Raw genomic sequence first — 16,727 nt, 5'->3', positions numbered from 1 at the left:
TTCGAGGTGATTAATTTTGTCCATCTGTTTGTTTAGCGATAACGGTTTTTGGATGGAATGTGACGGTTTTGGATGCGGCTGCTACCAGTTTTATCCTTCAATGGACCTCACTTTACACAAAAACAAACCGTGTTGCCAGCTTTTACGTGATTCTAATCAAAAGTACTGAAGGAAGTGTACTGGCCGTGGAAATAGTATCAGGAAGCACATTATCTCTAACTGTAAATGGACTGAAACCGTCGGCAAGGTACCGAGTAGGTTTATACGGCATTGATGGTATTGGCCAGTCCTACAAGAGTCAAGAGAATCTAGCTTCTACTACAAAAGGTAAAAGCTAAGTGTATATTTGTTTTCAATTCTTTATGCACGATGGGAATTATGATTCTCACCATTCTCTTTTATTCAAACAAACATGACCGTTTCTTTCTCTATCTGTTTTACTTTTAACGAGCACTTGTTACTGGCTGTAAAAGAAGACTATAAAAAGTGATTGGTGATTGGTTAAATTTGTCGGTTTGATCAACGTGAAGACGAATAGGCCGACAAACCGAGCGAAAAACATGGAACAGCTTACAAGATCAAATGCCGCGGCTTCCAGGCCATTTATACTGGTGACACGTACGCGTGGGATTTACTGGGCACAAAGGAGCAACTAGAAATGGGAATTTCAACAATCACATTGCTGAAAGACCACAGAATAGCCCTTTCTCATTTGCATTACAATGTTATCCAACGTGGATGCGAGGCAATTTCGGGCTAAAACTACAAAATAGCCCGAAATTGCCTCACATGCATGCTAGATTTCATTGTAATTCAACTGAGCAGAGTTAACCTAGAAAAGGGCAATGACTGGAATTCTGCCAAGTGCGTTACCTACAGTACACTGAAATTACTGTCGACGACTCACTCTGGAAAACTAGTTTACTTACAATACAAACGCCACATTCTGAGCCGTTCCCAACAGATATCTGAACCATACAAACGGCTAATTGACGGCATCAACAAAACAGACAATAACAATAGACAAAACGACTAAAACTTTCCTAACTATAGACCAGTGAATTTTTCACTAACAAAAGACTGAATGAAAAGCACCAATCGCGTTTCACAGTCTACTCAGCTAATAACATCACGGCTTAATTAACAAACAAACAACCAAAAATATCTCGACTTTGCTGACCAATCAGGTCAACAACAAAAGACTCTTATACCACCTACTGAGGCTTCACAAGTTACTTGACTCTGTTTTAAAAGTAAATGTCCCTAAGCATCAAATGAAATCGTCAAATCGCAGACACAGCTCAAAATTTCATTTCGCTCATACTTTTTTCTATAGATAGGCCTTTGACCCAAACTAGACAAAACTGGTTTAGTTTGTTTTAAAATTTGTTTCTTTGAGAGTAAATTAAATTAAATTTAAATTTAAATTTGTAAATTTCGTTAGAAATAATTCAGCAGTTATAAGAAAAGCAGTTATTTCTGTTCCGAAACAATGGTCATGGGTTTTTTCTTGAAGCCACCTTCGATTCTCTTTTTAAATAGTTTTAAGGTAACTTAAAATAACTCCCTAAAAATCAAGTCGGTACGCCAAACCAGGACCTCAAACTATACTGCACAGACAATTCTCAAACTCATTAATAATTCATCAAGAGAAAACAACGAAAATCGCTACCGTAACCGTTGTTTGGATATGTGATCCTAATTAACATAAAATTTTGCAAACTTTACCCTTGAATTTCTCCAAGAATTATTGATCATTTGAAAAGCCATATCAAACACTCGAAAGTGTGTTTCATCAGACACTTCCAAGTCGTTTAAAAAAACTCGGCTGCGTCTCGTTTTTTCAACTTACTTCTCAGTGTTTGGATATCTGATGAAACACACCTTCTCGTGTTTGATATATTACATAAAGGATAGATGTCAAAAGTTATCCTGGCATTGTTTTGGGATGTCGGTTAGTTGTGTAATACGACTTCGTTGAAGTATGCAAATAAGCCTTACCATGGTTTTCGACGCCATTTTGACGGGTAGGCAAACAAGCGTGAAATAACAGTGTTTGTATGGAAATTCCGATGTCAAGTAATTTTCATAAGACATCGCTTCTGAAAAAATCGTGATTTGGCAACTTTTGACACTAGGAAAAAGATTTTAAGAAAAAAAAATTGGAGGGATGTAGCTGTGCCAGAAAGCGTTCAGGTGCGACAGCATATCGGAACCGAAGGGCGTTGATTATGCTGAAGCGCGCTGTGATGGCTAATTTTATTTTATTCCGAGTCGTTACTTTTTTATTCTGTATGATTTATCCGCAAATACTGAATAATTGTCGAACTGCCGAGTTTGTCATGTTTCCGTGAGATGTTTATCATTCGTGTTTTGCTGGGTAATTAAAGGGACAGTATCACGCTATTTTTAGTAACGCATTGAAAATCGGAAAGACGCTATTCGGTTGATAGCAGCCAAGATATAAAGACAAAATTCCATTAAAAGACTATCAGAATGCAAAGAAACTATCCACGAATATTTTCGCTGCCAGATGACCAAGATAGAGAGGGGTTCAAATTTGAAAACGACTGGCAGACGTTTTCAAAATTCGCTGTTGTAACGCACTAAAAATCGCCGGTTGTACTATATTTTGGTTCAACCTTTCGTCTTAGAATCACTATTAAATTAAATTTAAATTAGCGATTGAGAAATTAATTAACACAGTGTTCAAAGTTTAAATTTAGTGAATTTTGGCCAAAAATCATGATATCTCCCATCGATCTCCCATGATACTGCCCCTTTAAGCAAGCAGTAAACTGCCTGAGTGAAAACAGATAATCTGCTGACCATGCAAAATGAACATTTTGAACAAAATTTAACTGTAGGGTGATATTTGTGGTCTCCAGAAATCTTAGGGCCCGATTACATCGCGAGTTTTGGCCCGGGCTGAGATTTCAGCCCGGTTTCCTAAACAAATCTTCTTTAAACGACGTTTGCGATTTCATGACAATCAAATTTTCTCTCCTTTACTGGATGCGAAACTATTTTGACATGTTGTAACAGTAGGAACAATCATTTTTACTTCCGGGAGATAATGACTTAATTAGATTTTCCCCTGGTGTCACGAATCGAAAAAAATATAATATTTGAGTTGATATTGTTTCCAGACAATTCTTGTACAATCCAATTGTTGAATCTTGAGGATACCTCTCGATCCGGATTCTGGATTTCGGATTTTGGATTCCGGATTCCGGCTTTTAATGCTGGCCAAAACTAAGCAACGCAAGGTTTCATCTGTTGTCGACGACTGAAGTGATGTTGAATGGAGATTAAGCTGTTCTTCTATCTCATCGGTAAAAAAATCAGAGTAATCAGAGGGAAAATCAGATTTTTTTTTCCAGTTTATAATGTTCTAAAATATACTGTATTAGTAACCAATGAACATTGTCGCTTCGACCTTTAGGAATGGGCCCTCCTGAAAACCAGGCACTGACTGAGCATGTATTTGAGTTTTTTGGACATAACGGCATAAGGAAAAAAACTGATCTTTTCTTTATGTCGTTATGTCCATGTCGTTATGTTGCTGTCAACCAAGTGTGAACAACTTCGACATAACGACACAACAAACCAAAAAAATTGTCGAACCCAGTTCGCCACCAGCACTCTCTTCAATATGGCGGCTACTGTGGAGTTGGAAGATATGACGGATCAACCCTGGTGTGGCTCGTGTAGATGAAGAAGAACTTGCTGAAGCGGTACGAACTTATCCAATATTGTATAATAAAAGACGTGTAGGTACTGTTCTAGCTTCTTCCTGAAATACTGGATGCACCCACTCTTTTCTTCTAGCAATTTTTTCCCTTTGTTGTCGTCGATGACGCCTTCGTCGAAGAAACAAATTAAATCATCCCAAAGACAGCAAGTGTTTGTTCCGCCATTTTTAAAGTATTCTTTTCACCTAACCTTATGTCTTTATACCAGTGTTCACATTACCGACATAAGCGATTATGTCGTTATGTCGCAAGTGTGAACCAGTCTTCAAACAGTATTCCAAATAGACGAAAATAATGGGAAAAATTCTGGTTGAAACGGCTGAGCTCCCGGTGAACGATTCACAGTGGTGCATAGCTCGGCTTGCATATTGGGAACGTAAGATTAAACAGAGAATTAAGAAAGCAACGGCAAAGAAATCAAGCTGGTTTAAGGTCAGTGACAGGAATATGGCAAGCCAAATGTGGCAATATTCAATTCGTCTAATTTTATATTCAGTTTTGTATTATATATTTAACTATGTGTTTAATATTCAACTTGTATGCAACATTCAACACGCTTTTTAACATTCAACACGTTATTTAACATTCAACTCTCCATTTAACATTTAACTATTCATTCAACATTCAACTATTCATTTAACATTCAACTATTCATTTAACATTCAACTATTCATTCAACATTCAATTCTTCATTCAACATTCTACTATTCATTCAACATTCAATTCTTCATTCAACATTCAGCTACTCATTTAATTCAACTTTCTTGAGACCTCACTATTTCTGGTCAGTGACGCATATCGTTGCTTGTTACAAACATGGCGGCAGAAATAGCAGCCTACGAAGATGATGACACAAGGCTCGAATTCGATGTGGAGTCTGCCTTGCCAAGGTTTCTTTCCTCGATCCTACAGAGAACTGACCAGATTTCCCAGTCAAAAATAGATAACGAAATTGTGGAGCAGCATATTGTTGTTGTTAATCAAACGGTGAGTTTGGTTCGTATGCTCCGAGACAACAGTTCGAATATTAACGCTTATGACAAAGAAACCTTAGACAATCTCTCATCAGCTTTCAGTGATGTCTTATCCGCCCTGCAGCAATGTTTAGCCATAGCATCTTTGTCTCCAACCTCAGAGGCAAAGAATATTTGTGCCAGAATAAAAAGTTATGAACCCAGAGATCCTGGAAAACCGCCCTGGTTTGGGCTTTACTTACACTAGAATTGCGGAGATGTTGGGAATTTCTCGTTGGACTATATATAAAGGAGGATCAAAGATTATGGTTTAGAATATTTCAGGTCGTTTAGTAAACTGCCTGATGATGAGTTAGACGAATTAGTACAAGATTATATACGTGAACATGGAGCAACAAGTGGACAAGTCAAGCACAGTCTCTGCCAGGTTATTTGAATTACACTTTAAATATATTATACGCCTCGAAAACCCATCTATACAACCGTGAATGACGAGCTTCCAGCGTAGTAACGAATGGTGCCCATCTAGGCGCCACAATGAATTGGGCCATATGCATGGTACCTTGTATACCCTTCGCGAAACAAGAATTCCCTCTCTCAAGGTCCTGTTTTAAGGGTCCAATCGACCTAAAGATTCCTTTACTCTTCTCCTTTGTACTCTCAACCCCAGGGATCTCACATAACGGCATGTCATATACACTTGCCCACTTGTTTTAGTCTGGCACAAATATTCTTTGCCTCTGAGGTTGGAGACAAAGATGCTATGGCTAAACATTGCTGCAGGGCGGATAAGACATCACTGAAAGCTGATGGGAGATTGTCTAAGGTTTCTTTGTCATAAGCGTTAATATTCGAACTGCTGTCTCGGAGCGTACGCCAGCAAACTCATCGTTTAATCAACAACAACAATATGCTGCTCCACAATTTCGTTATCTATTTTTGACTGGGAAATCTGGTCAGTTCTCTGTAGGATCGAGGAAAGAAACCTTGGCAAGTCAGACTCCACATCGAATTCGAGCCTTGTGTCATCATTTTCATAGGCTGCCGGCATTTCCGCCGCCATGTTTGTAACAAGCAATGCTATGCGTCACTGACCAAAAATAGTGAGGGCTCAAGAAAGTTGAATTGAATGAATAGTTAAATGTTAAATGAAGAATTGAATGTTGAATGAATAGTTGAATGTTGAATGAAGAATTGAATGTTGAATGAATAGTTGAATGTTAAATGAATAGTTGAATGTTAAATGAATAGTTGAATGTTGAATGAAAAGTTGAATGTAAAAAAGGAGAGTTGGATGTTAAATAACGTGTTGAATGTTAAAAAGCGTGTTGAATGTTGAATACAAGTTGAATATTAAACACATAGTTGAATATATATTACAAAACTGAATATAAAATTAGACGAATTGAATATTGCTACATTTGGCTTGTCATACAGGAATGAGGTGAGTCACGGCAAAAATGTAGAAAAAATACAAGCTGTTTCGTTATGTTAATTTTCTACACTTCTGGTTATGATTTCAATTCACAAAAAGGACAGAACGGGAGTTTACAGTTGATACTTGGTACAAATAGATGTTTCTAGCGCCTTATTTTTGTAAAACAATGGAAGTTTAAACAATTCAAATGTGCTAGCTTGTTGTGCATTTCAAAATGGCGTATAGTGAAAATGTGCTCAGGCTAGATATGGTTTTTTTCTTAAGGTACGAAATTCCCAAGAAATTGAAACGGTAGAAACTGAAAACTATCATAACTCGTTATTTGGTTAAGGACGGTGCCTACTAATACCGAAGTATTTTTGTCCGGTCTATGACTATGCGGGAAAAGCAGATCTTAGCAAGGGCTATTGGAATCCAAAAAGAAAATTGGGGGTAACCATGCATTTTTCAGAGATAACTAAGCAATAATTTCACATAAAGCGCCAAAATATAAAGCAATGTATGGGATTTTTCCCTAAATTGAAGCTTAATTATCTCTGAAAATTTCATGGTTACCCCCAATTTTCTTATGAGATACCAAACGTATTTGCTAAGTTCTGTTTTCTCCGTATAGTTTTAAACCGCGCAAAATTATTCCTGTATTAGTAGGCACCACCCATAGGAAACCGGAGTATCTCGAGATGTGCAGAACGTATGCACAGTAACAGTAGTAGGCACCGTCCTTAAAAGGATGTCCTTTTTCTAGGTGTGGTACTAGGGCCTATCATATACAAAGTATGAGCGAATTCGAAGTCTGTGCTGTGCCCGGGATTTCATTGGTTTTTACATTTACTCTTAATATTTATAAACAGGACAACATAATCACTAGAATAATGATTTCTTTTTTTTTTTTTACATGGTCGAAATCGAATTCGCGGCTATTATGCACTTTGCAAAATCAATTTACGTTGCTTCGTACCAGAATTTTTTTTTTTTAATTCATCAAACGGTAATTTCAACCCTTTTCAGTTCAATTTCGGTAGGTTCTGTCGGATTATGCTCGCAAAATAGAGTATTATGCTTTCGGGCGTCACCCCTGAAATTAGAGTATTATGCTCAAAATTATGCACGACTGAAGGTATAATTCTCAAATTATACCGGACTAAAATGACATTTCCACCCAGCCCCCCATAGGACCGTACCTATTATTAAACATTCCTCAGTAGTCTGTCTGAATATGTATTTTCCGTTGTTGTGAAGTTTATGCAGTTCGTTAGCAGTTTGTTTCTCGTATTTTGCTGGAGCACGCCGTTATTGCGTGTCTCCAGGGATTTTGTGGTTGGTTGGTGTTTAGTATTTAAGGCTTTAAAGAGTTGCTGGATTTCTCTTGCTCGCGTTCTCTTTCCTGGCGTTTATTTCATTTCGATGGCTCAGAAGACTGCTACTAGCTTCACGGTAGAGAGTGATTCGGCGCCTTCCGTCGCCCAAGCCGACGTTGTATCTCAAAACTCTTCTTCGAAGCCAGAGTTGGTCGATGAGGTTTTTTCCCTTTTTAAAGGCTATCCGACCTCGCAGTTGGAAGAGAAAGGGATGCAGTTTGAATGAAGTGCTAAGTTCGATAAAGAAGCCGCGGACATTAAGTATAAAGGCAACCGTGAGCAGTTCGAGGTGAATTTGCGGTTGGACAATATATTACCACAAATCGATGAGAGTTCCAGTAGTCCGGCTGATATTCATAAGTTGGTTGCAGAAGGAAAGCTGATCATCAAGAAGCGTCAGAAGTTGATCAAAATTGCTGATAAGAACAAAGATGGTTGGCTTGTTGTCCAAGAGTATGAGAGTGATGATCTCGCCTCAGACTCTGAAGATGAGAAAAAGATTCGCAAAGCCAAACCTGCCGCTGCGAAGAAGCGAAAAGAAGCGAAGAGTAACAGCGGTAACGCTTCGAAAAAATTTAAGTCTTCTAGTGATTTTCAGCTTTTTCGCGGTAAGACTACTATTTATTTTTACTTTGTGAAGTTTTCGGTTCTTTTTGGTTGGACTGCCTGAGCATCCAACCATCAATTTGTTGTCAGATTTAGTTATCCACGTTTTTTGAGAGGAAAATAATTTACGTTCGCTTGAGCGTAGCGAATTAGAACGTAATATCTGATTCTGCCATGATGCAAATCCACGAACACTGTACAAGCTTGGAAGCCTGGCATAAAGAGGTAACCAGGCCTTCGATTATACCAAAATGCACTGGGTACGAGTCTAAGGTATCCAGTTCCTAAAATATTCCCTCTTTTATCAACTTTGTACATTGTAGCTGGAGTTGGTGGCAAGATTTGCATACACTTTTCACAGTTTTCAGAAACAACAGCATTATGCTGCAAAATACATTAGCATTATGCCAGCATTATGCCTGATGCTCCAGACATAGTATTATGCTCAAAATTTTGCTGGCATAATCCGACAGACCCTAAATCTCGTCCCCTGACTCGACCCGATTTGCCTTTGGTCAGCGCCTAGGTGTTAAGTACTTGAAATACCGTAATACTTGGATACTGGAATCTGATACTTGGATTCAAGTTCTTTCACGCATTATGAAAATTGTACCAAACGGATCATAAAAAAAGTGAAATGGATCCGCCTAAATTAGCCAATAATTGCAGAACGTAGTTGTTTTTCAGTGCCCCATGTAAAATCTACTGTTACCATTAAGGTTCAAAATCTTTTCATTTTCCAGTATTTTGTGGATCAAGGCCAAGTGGAAGCCGAATTGTTGGTGGCTCAGCTGCAAGGGTAAATAGCTGGCCTTGGCTGGCAATGCTGCTTTACAAAGGACGCCACTCCTGTGGTGGGTCTCTAGTGGCTAGGCACTGGGTTGTGACCGCTGCGCATTGTGTAAATGGAAAGTCACCATCTAGATTGAAAGTAAAGTAAGTATAAAATAACTTTACATTAATTTAAAACTAGGACTCAATTGGCGCAGTGGCGAGAACACTCGCCCCCCAACCAATGTGGCCCGGGTTCGATTCCCGGTCTCAGCGTCACATGTGGGTTTTAGTTTTTTGTTGGTTCTCCTCTCTGCTCTAAGGGGTTTTTCCACCCTCCACAAAAGCCAACTTTTCCAAATCTCAATTCGACCTGCAAACAGTGAAGATAAGAGCAACTCCGTGGATGCCACTGACATTCCCATTTTTCCCATTTTTTTTATTGGCTCTGATGATCAGCTCCTTTTGCACTAACACGCAAAAATGATGTTTAGTAAGAAAGCTTATAGAAGCAGTTACCAGTCCGGCACAGTTATCAAATTTGATAACCGCGTGACGTCACAACATGGCGCCAGCCCAGAGCTCGGTGAGTTTTCGGAGAGCGTTCAATTGTTTCGGTAATTTTTCGATTGTGTTCGCGTTCCATACCCAGAATTCCAGGCATGAACATCGATAGCACAATAAACTTCAAGGCCCTGCAACAATGGCGACCATCGGGAAAGAATTATGCGAGATCTTCCCTTGCGATTTGAAGAGGTGGTACGAAATGACAGTCCCTTTCAGGTATGTTTATTGTCTTTGCCATCAACTTTAGGGTAGTTGGGAATTTTTGTGGTACACGAAGAAAATAATGTTGTGATCTTCATTAATATATCTTTCGATTCAACACTGATTTGTCGGAGGGCATGAAGAATTGTAAGAGGGCACTATGATATTTTGATTTGCGGTCTGATTCCGCTACTGACCGCCATTGTTAATTACTCTTGCTTCTAGGATGACTAGAAATGAAGGCAGCCGGCATTGATATCCACCGAGAGAAAAATAGCTACTTAACCTTTGGAAACAGGGGTCCTTTTTAACTTACAATGCGAGTTGCCCTCGGTGGAAGAAATACCGGAGGAATTGTCGAACATTGTCTAGATGTTCAAGAGTGCCAAGAAAGCGTGTACGTTGAGAGATCAGGCTGAGAGATGTTGCTGGCAAGCAAATAGGCCGAGTACAATACTTTCTTAATAGAGATAAAAAGGAGCTCATGGACTGTGGGAAAGTCTAGTGATGAAGGGTAGGATTTCAAAATTAAGTTATCCAGGAACGATTTTGATAAACAACTCAGTCGAAAACTATCGAACGCTTTGTTCCGGAAATGCCTCCTTGGCAATTACATGTCTTTGTCTTGTTCAGTATCGTTACTAATATGATCGGATACGAACGGAAATAATTCGTATTTTTCTAGGTAGTACATTTAAGCTTACATTTACATGACTGTAATATTTCTATTTCTGTTCTCGTCGTTAGATAACCAGCCAGCCGACAGTAACCACAGAGAGTGATTTCAGAGCTCGGTGATGAAGGTGACATGCCGGATGTTGAGGTATGCCTTCACAGTACGATTTTACGATTTTCCCAAAATGTAATTATCCTTTACAAATTTATGCTTGGTGTTTTAATCCCGTGTGATGCCAGACTCATAACAGTTCGAGCTTTGAGCCACAGCAAACAACCTCAATACGCCCTTTCAAGAACAATTTAAACGGGACTTGTCCGTTGCACTTCTATTGCAGTACGTCGCTTCAATTATTTAGGACAGATCGAAGCGACTCTACACACGTCGCTGCTCAATCGAATCATCGCCTCCTGCACTTTCGAAATCCCTGGTACAAGAAAGAAACAAAATTTATTTGAAGTCCCATTTTTAAAGTTAGTTATAACGCAACATTTCTTCATTCATACAGATTGACGAAGGACAAGAAGGAGAGGAGCGAGGCAACAAGAAGTTCAAATCATGTTAATGTTTATGCAATAAACAAGCATCTTTGATGGAAGTTATTTTCTTGGGATTGGTGTTTCTTTTTGATCGGCTATCGCTCAGGAATTCTGTGCCTCAGCCAAAACCGCTCGAGGCTTCCTCGGTCCACCACGACGCTATGAGGCTTTCGATAGATATCAAAATGAGCTTTGTCAATTAATTATGGACAAAGATTGTACCGTATTTTCCTGATGTCAGGCCAAAATTCCTATTCTAAACCTTTCCTTGTGCACAATTCACTGTGCGACCGAAATCGAATGTTGAATTAGAGCCCCATCAAAATGTTTTCGTATTGAAATGGCCATCATATTGAAAGAAGATGGTTGCTATGATAACATGTCACGTGAACTGTAAGTTGCGGTTTGATTGGCTAATAGTTTGTTTTGGTCCCGGTTATCAAATTTGATAACTGTGCCGGACTGGTTACATTGAGCTGCTAAAAGTAAAAAAAGGTATAACCGTAAGAGCTTGTAAATACGCGAAAATTAAATTTGGGACTTTTTAAAATTTGTGAGTCACAATAAAAATTGTTAAAATGTATTAATCACAGTCGATCCCAGTGAAATGTAATGTATAGTGCTGCTGCTTTGGATCAGTCGTCCAGCTAGAAAGGCTTCAAGTACAAGTAAAAATGTATCGATCCGCAACAAACATGGCAAATGGAGTAAAATATTTGTTTTCTATGATACCTTTCATGATGGAAATTTACCAAACGTTTGCACATTCTGGTATTCGGAAAATTGTGACCAAAAAAACCTGCGAAAAACAAACAAAAAAGACGGCCAATCAGAAAACATTTCATTCTTTCTATATCTAACACCACTCTTTATTTTTAGGTTAGGAGCACACTTCAGAACAAGTGGAAGTGTTGGAACTGAGCAGGAAATCGATGTTGCCAAAATTATTTTACACGATAAGTACAATAGACCACTAACCCATAGCAACGATATTGCTCTTCTTCAGCTCGTAAAGCCCGCAATTCTCGGGGTGGGTGTTGGACTTGTTTGCTTGCCAGATATCAGTCATCCTCTCCCTTTCGATAACCTCTCCAAAAAATGCTGGATAACGGGCTGGGGAACGCTATCGTCAGGAGGCAGCTTTCCAAATTCACTCATGGAAGCTCGCGTGCCGTTGGTGTCGAAAGGACGTTGTGATGTTGCTTATCCTGGTAAGATAGACAAAACAATGCTCTGCGCTGGTCTAGATCAGGGAGGAGTTGATACTTGTCAAGGTGACAGTGGTGGCCCTTTGGTGTGTGATTTTAACAGTACTTGGTATCTTGAGGGAGTAACAAGCTGGGGTCATAGGTGTGCATATGCCAGAAAATATGGAGTCTACGGCAATGTCAGGAACCTGAAAGCATGGGTGTCGGAGAAAATCTATCAAGTAGCCCCTCCTAATCCACCATCTCAGAACCAGTCAGTTTCTGCATTGGGTAAGAATTAGCACTATTTAGCTAATTAATACTAATGATATCAGATCAATACGGCCTTAGTATCGCGCTTTAGCCCTGATAACACGAAGTAAACACAAGAAAAGGTCAAGATTGTGGTCTCGGCTACAATGATTGTGTTGGCCTCTTTGTTTTCCATAGTTTGGTGTTACTTTAACAATGGCTTGTGTTCTGGGTGGAATCAATCATCTTCAGATGACTTTGACTGGACGCTTTCATCTGGTGCAACGCCTTCATCTTCAACTGGTCCAAGTAGCGGTCAAGGAGGGTCAGGTCAGAATTCAGTGGTTTAATTAATTGAAGGCTTCTATTTCTTTTTGTATTTGCATGATGTGGCATAAATTTTGTGCTTGGTTTAACAATGTTCAAACCGGTTTGGTTTTTATTTCCCTTTGTCTCAGATTATGGTAAGGAATACTGCACGAAGGAAACTAAAAATTGAATTGGTTTGAAAATTTTAAACCATAAAAAATAATAATAATAATAATAATAATAATAATAATAATAATGATGGTGATGATGATGATGATGATGATGATGATAATAATCATAATAATAATAATAACAATAATAATATTAATAATAATAATAATAATAATAGTAATAATAATAATAATAATAATAAACTACAACGTAATAATAAAATAAAAGAGAACTCTTTATTAACATATTTCATGCAAATTGCTATTCACAAATTAAAAGTAGAAAAAAAAACTATTAAAAAAACTAATTACAATTTATTTCGATGAAAAAGAGACAACTTTCAAGCCGATTTTTTTTTGGATAAAGTTACTATGCTTTCTTATTAAAAAAAATCAATCATATATACAAAGTTAAAAATCTTAAAAAAAACGGAATAAAAACCAACATCAAATGAAAGGCTACCAAGAAAAATAAGAAAACTGAGAAATAAAATTATGTTCTCAATGTTTTTAACGAATGTTTGCATGTCCTTTCTCGATGTCAAAGTCAATGTCCGTCAATTCTAGATGGATCCTCCTTGTAGCTCGCGAACCTCTTAAGCTTAGTAATGCTGGTCTTAGCAACGCAAAGGACACCCTTGCCCTGATCCATGACATAGTAGTCGCATAGCTCTCGCCCTTCTTTGTAGCAACTAACTCAGCCAGGCTACTATGGTATCGCTTGCATTCCACCGCCATTCCACCTGTCGTAATAATAATAATAATAATTATCATCATCATCATCATCATCATCATCATCATCATCATCATCATCATCATCATCATCATAATAATAATCATGATGATGATGATGATGATGATGGTAATAATGAACCGCAACGTATTCGTTAAGACCAAGTAACCAAACCTCAAGACACAAGATACCAAAAAGACAAGGCTAGTCCGGTATATATGTATTTTTTGCTATTAAAAAATAAACTATCAGTTCACATTGGGAAGTGAGTGCTGCCGTTAAAGGTGTTCTTGAATGCGAATACGACAATGAGAATTTCAACAAAAATATAACTTATTATATTTGCAAAATGACATGGTTACATTAACAACATTAACAAGTAACTATTGCTACTAAGGCTTTTGTTGGGATTATGCTTGTAGTAATTGCTAAAAGCGGAAAAGAAATATATTGGTTAACGAAAACGGAAGGTGTAACGAATAACACTGTCGAACTCAACAAGTAATAATAATAAGGGCTTTTTAACTGATTCTTAGAATGATTAGTGAGACTTTTTTTTTATCTATCTAGCGCAACGTGGAAATAAACTAAATACTTGGTGTAACAACAGTCACTGTGGCAATAACGGGTTCATACACTAACATTTGCATTTTAACTATCCGAAAATGCATTAATCAAAACCTGCTTCAGTGAGCAAAAAAGCCCATCGCCACAAATGAGCGATCAATGCGCCCTTGATAAAATTTGTTGTAGTTTAAACGGTACTCAACGTTGTTCTGCGAGGTTGCCACCTCCGGCAACTCCTCTATTGTAAGACTATTGGCGTCGGGTTAGTGCATGTAAATACATGCGATCTCCATGACATAAGATGTCATTGATATTTGTTTGTGTTCATAAACCGACCGAATTCGATCGATTGAAAAGTAAAGCTGCAAGTGACATTAATGCACACTGTTTATGAATGCTTCCTCGAATAGAAGTAATCATAACAGATCAGCAAAAAGTGCCAAAACTCACCTGTAAACAGCGAAACTTTGACACTGATCAACTGCATTTATGACTTGCTGCGAGCACATGCGATTTTCCGCTGAGCGAGCACGATTTTCCACGGAGCAAGCACATGCCAGTTTTTCTTTTAAGACAGCTGCTGATTGGCTAGAATTGGTTAGACTTCGCCATTTAACAGGATTTCTGATTGACTGTTTCTTAATGCGAACGATGGCTCGAACCGTTGAACCAAAATTTCTCGGTTACAACTTGGTGTTACGGAGCACGAATATATGCTAATTAGGATATGCTAATTTATAGTATGCTTACTGAGGAAGTAAGGTTCTATGAAAGCTGCCTATCGGCAGTAACAAATAAAAACAAAAAACGGCTTACACAACCTTTACTACTTTGTAAGACTTTTAATTTTTAGTGTAGCCCTTGCACCTCTCAGAAGGTGAGGACTTAATGTGGGCTGGGGAGGTTTTTCTGGTCCACAGTAAACTTTACAAATGTTGTAAAAACGTTGTGATCAGTAAGAGGAAGGACACATAAAATATTTACAATAGTTTAATATGAGACAAAGTAAAAAAGCGTCAATGCATGCATGGAAAGGAATAAATATGAAATTTGCTAGCAACAAAACCTGACTCGTGAACTAAAATCATAATTAAAATCACTCAGTAATGCATTGGACATCTGGAATTTTAAGACTAGCCTCTATTTTCGTTAAGAAGCTTTCTCCAAATAATCCGCTGATACCCTTTGCAATTTAGCTCTCGGAAATTCAGCTCACCGATGTACTCGATAGACTCGCACTTTACGTTTTCTGTTGTTTAAACAGGAGAGTTCACGTGCAGTTTTAGAATCGATTTCACCACTTAAAAAAAGTTATAGTTTTCAAGTTCAATTCTCGCAACATCAATACCGCAGTGCTAATTATAAATGGCGGACGTTTTCTTCAGTGTCGTCATCTATCTTCTTTCTAGTGATACATCTTCACTTTCTTTGACGATAAAAATTAATTAGCCAAGAATATCGCAGTTTCTGTAAAACACCCGGTAGTTTTACCATCAACAGCTTTCTCTTCAGTTGGTCAGTTTTTTCTGCAGTATGCCATTCAACAGTAAACCATAGGTTAGAGGATCTCTCACGAATCTTTTATTGGTCATGCCATCCGACTGGTATGCCAGTCTAGTCGTGGCTTCAGTGTTGCTTTAATGGAGGGAATGGGATTCATAATAGCCCCGCGCTTGTAACAAACCGAAGACGAGTTGACGTCTTTTTTTTCTCTCTCTCTCTCTGTTTTGGTAGGAAAGTACGTGTACATCGAAACATCTTCTCCAAGAAAACCTGGTGAAAATGCAAAACTTGTTGTCACAGTCCCAAAAAATGGAAAAAAGGCTTGTCTGTCATTTTATTATCACATGTATGGGGCTACAGTTGGAACACTCAATGTTTACAGTGGAAGTACGAAATTGGTCAACATATCTGGGAATCAGGGAAATTACTGGAAAATGATGGAAAGAAACATTTATCTTGATAGTACGGTGAGTCATAATTCCTGCCTCTTGAACTTCACAGTCGACTCACATGCTAAAGGTTTTTAAAAAGCTTCGAGATACAAAGAAAATCCAAGAAATTGAACTACTAGCTTAAATGTAAGCTAATATAAATGTGTTGAGATCCTGAGTTAATTTGCATCCTGTGTCGTTGTTGTTGTTGTTGTTGTTTTTTTTTTTTTTTCAACATACTTGTTGCACCTACATAAAAAAATTTATTTAAACTTCGTTTTTCTTCACAAAAAAACGAATTGACGCTGTAATTTAAGACAAAAGAAATGCTGGCTAATTACAGAAGCGACGGTCAGGTGGCAACTTCGTAGCGACAGTTTTGTCAGACGTTGTCTAGCCTCCCACGCAGTCGTTTTTAGGGGACTCGTATTACCTCCTCCCCACAAACGCCTGCTTACCCAAGCGCTACATTCCTTTCCCATTGTTTTACTCTCCAAGCACCTTAGCCAATCACCATCGAGGCATTGTTTAATAACATCAAATCAAATTGCTGGTTACAATGGCCGCTTCCGTTTCCCGCGAGCTTTGTACAGTCTCTGTTACAGTCTTGAGAGAGATGCGGGAGTTAAGTTGGAATATATATATATTTTCACTTCTGGAATGGCTGGTCATGGCTGAAAAGCCAAAACA

The 16,727-nt window shown here is 38.2% G+C and overlaps 1 protein-coding gene, 1 long non-coding RNA gene and 1 pseudogene across 5 annotated transcripts in view; all 3 read left to right on the top strand.

Annotated features, from left to right (window-relative positions):
- LOC146489125 (uncharacterized) overlaps nucleotides 1-16,727 on the top strand; it is a 119,347-nt gene that overhangs the window by 48,317 nt on the left and 54,303 nt on the right. For all 3 annotated transcript variants that reach the window (XM_085105818.1, XM_085105810.1, XM_085105801.1), the window contains exons 16-20: nucleotides 37-327; nucleotides 8,875-9,067; nucleotides 11,765-12,363; nucleotides 12,523-12,654; nucleotides 15,838-16,073. In XM_085105818.1, the coding sequence (XP_084961944.1) occupies nucleotides 37-327; nucleotides 8,875-9,067; nucleotides 11,765-12,363; nucleotides 12,523-12,654; nucleotides 15,838-16,073 (1,451 nt within the window). The remainder of the gene's footprint in view (nucleotides 1-36; nucleotides 328-8,874; nucleotides 9,068-11,764; nucleotides 12,364-12,522; nucleotides 12,655-15,837; nucleotides 16,074-16,727) is intronic.
- LOC146489127 (uncharacterized) lies at nucleotides 7,572-8,244 on the top strand (annotated as a pseudogene).
- On the top strand, nucleotides 9,428-10,948 carry LOC146489126 (uncharacterized). Of its 2 annotated transcripts, none has more exons than XR_014863964.1 (3): nucleotides 9,428-9,685; nucleotides 9,896-10,493; nucleotides 10,855-10,948. It is a non-coding gene; the product is annotated as an uncharacterized LOC146489126 (long non-coding RNA). The 2 variants fall into 2 exon arrangements; XR_014863970.1 differs by having other exon boundaries at nucleotides 9,896-10,532.

This window comes from Pavona decussata, unplaced genomic scaffold (assembly GCF_977016875.1).
Source record: "Pavona decussata unplaced genomic scaffold, jaPavDecu1.1 SCAFFOLD_6, whole genome shotgun sequence".
Classification (NCBI taxonomy): domain Eukaryota; kingdom Metazoa; phylum Cnidaria; class Anthozoa; order Scleractinia; family Agariciidae; genus Pavona; species Pavona decussata.
Note: the sequence above shows the minus strand (reverse complement) of the source record. Positions and strands in the feature narration are given on the sequence as shown.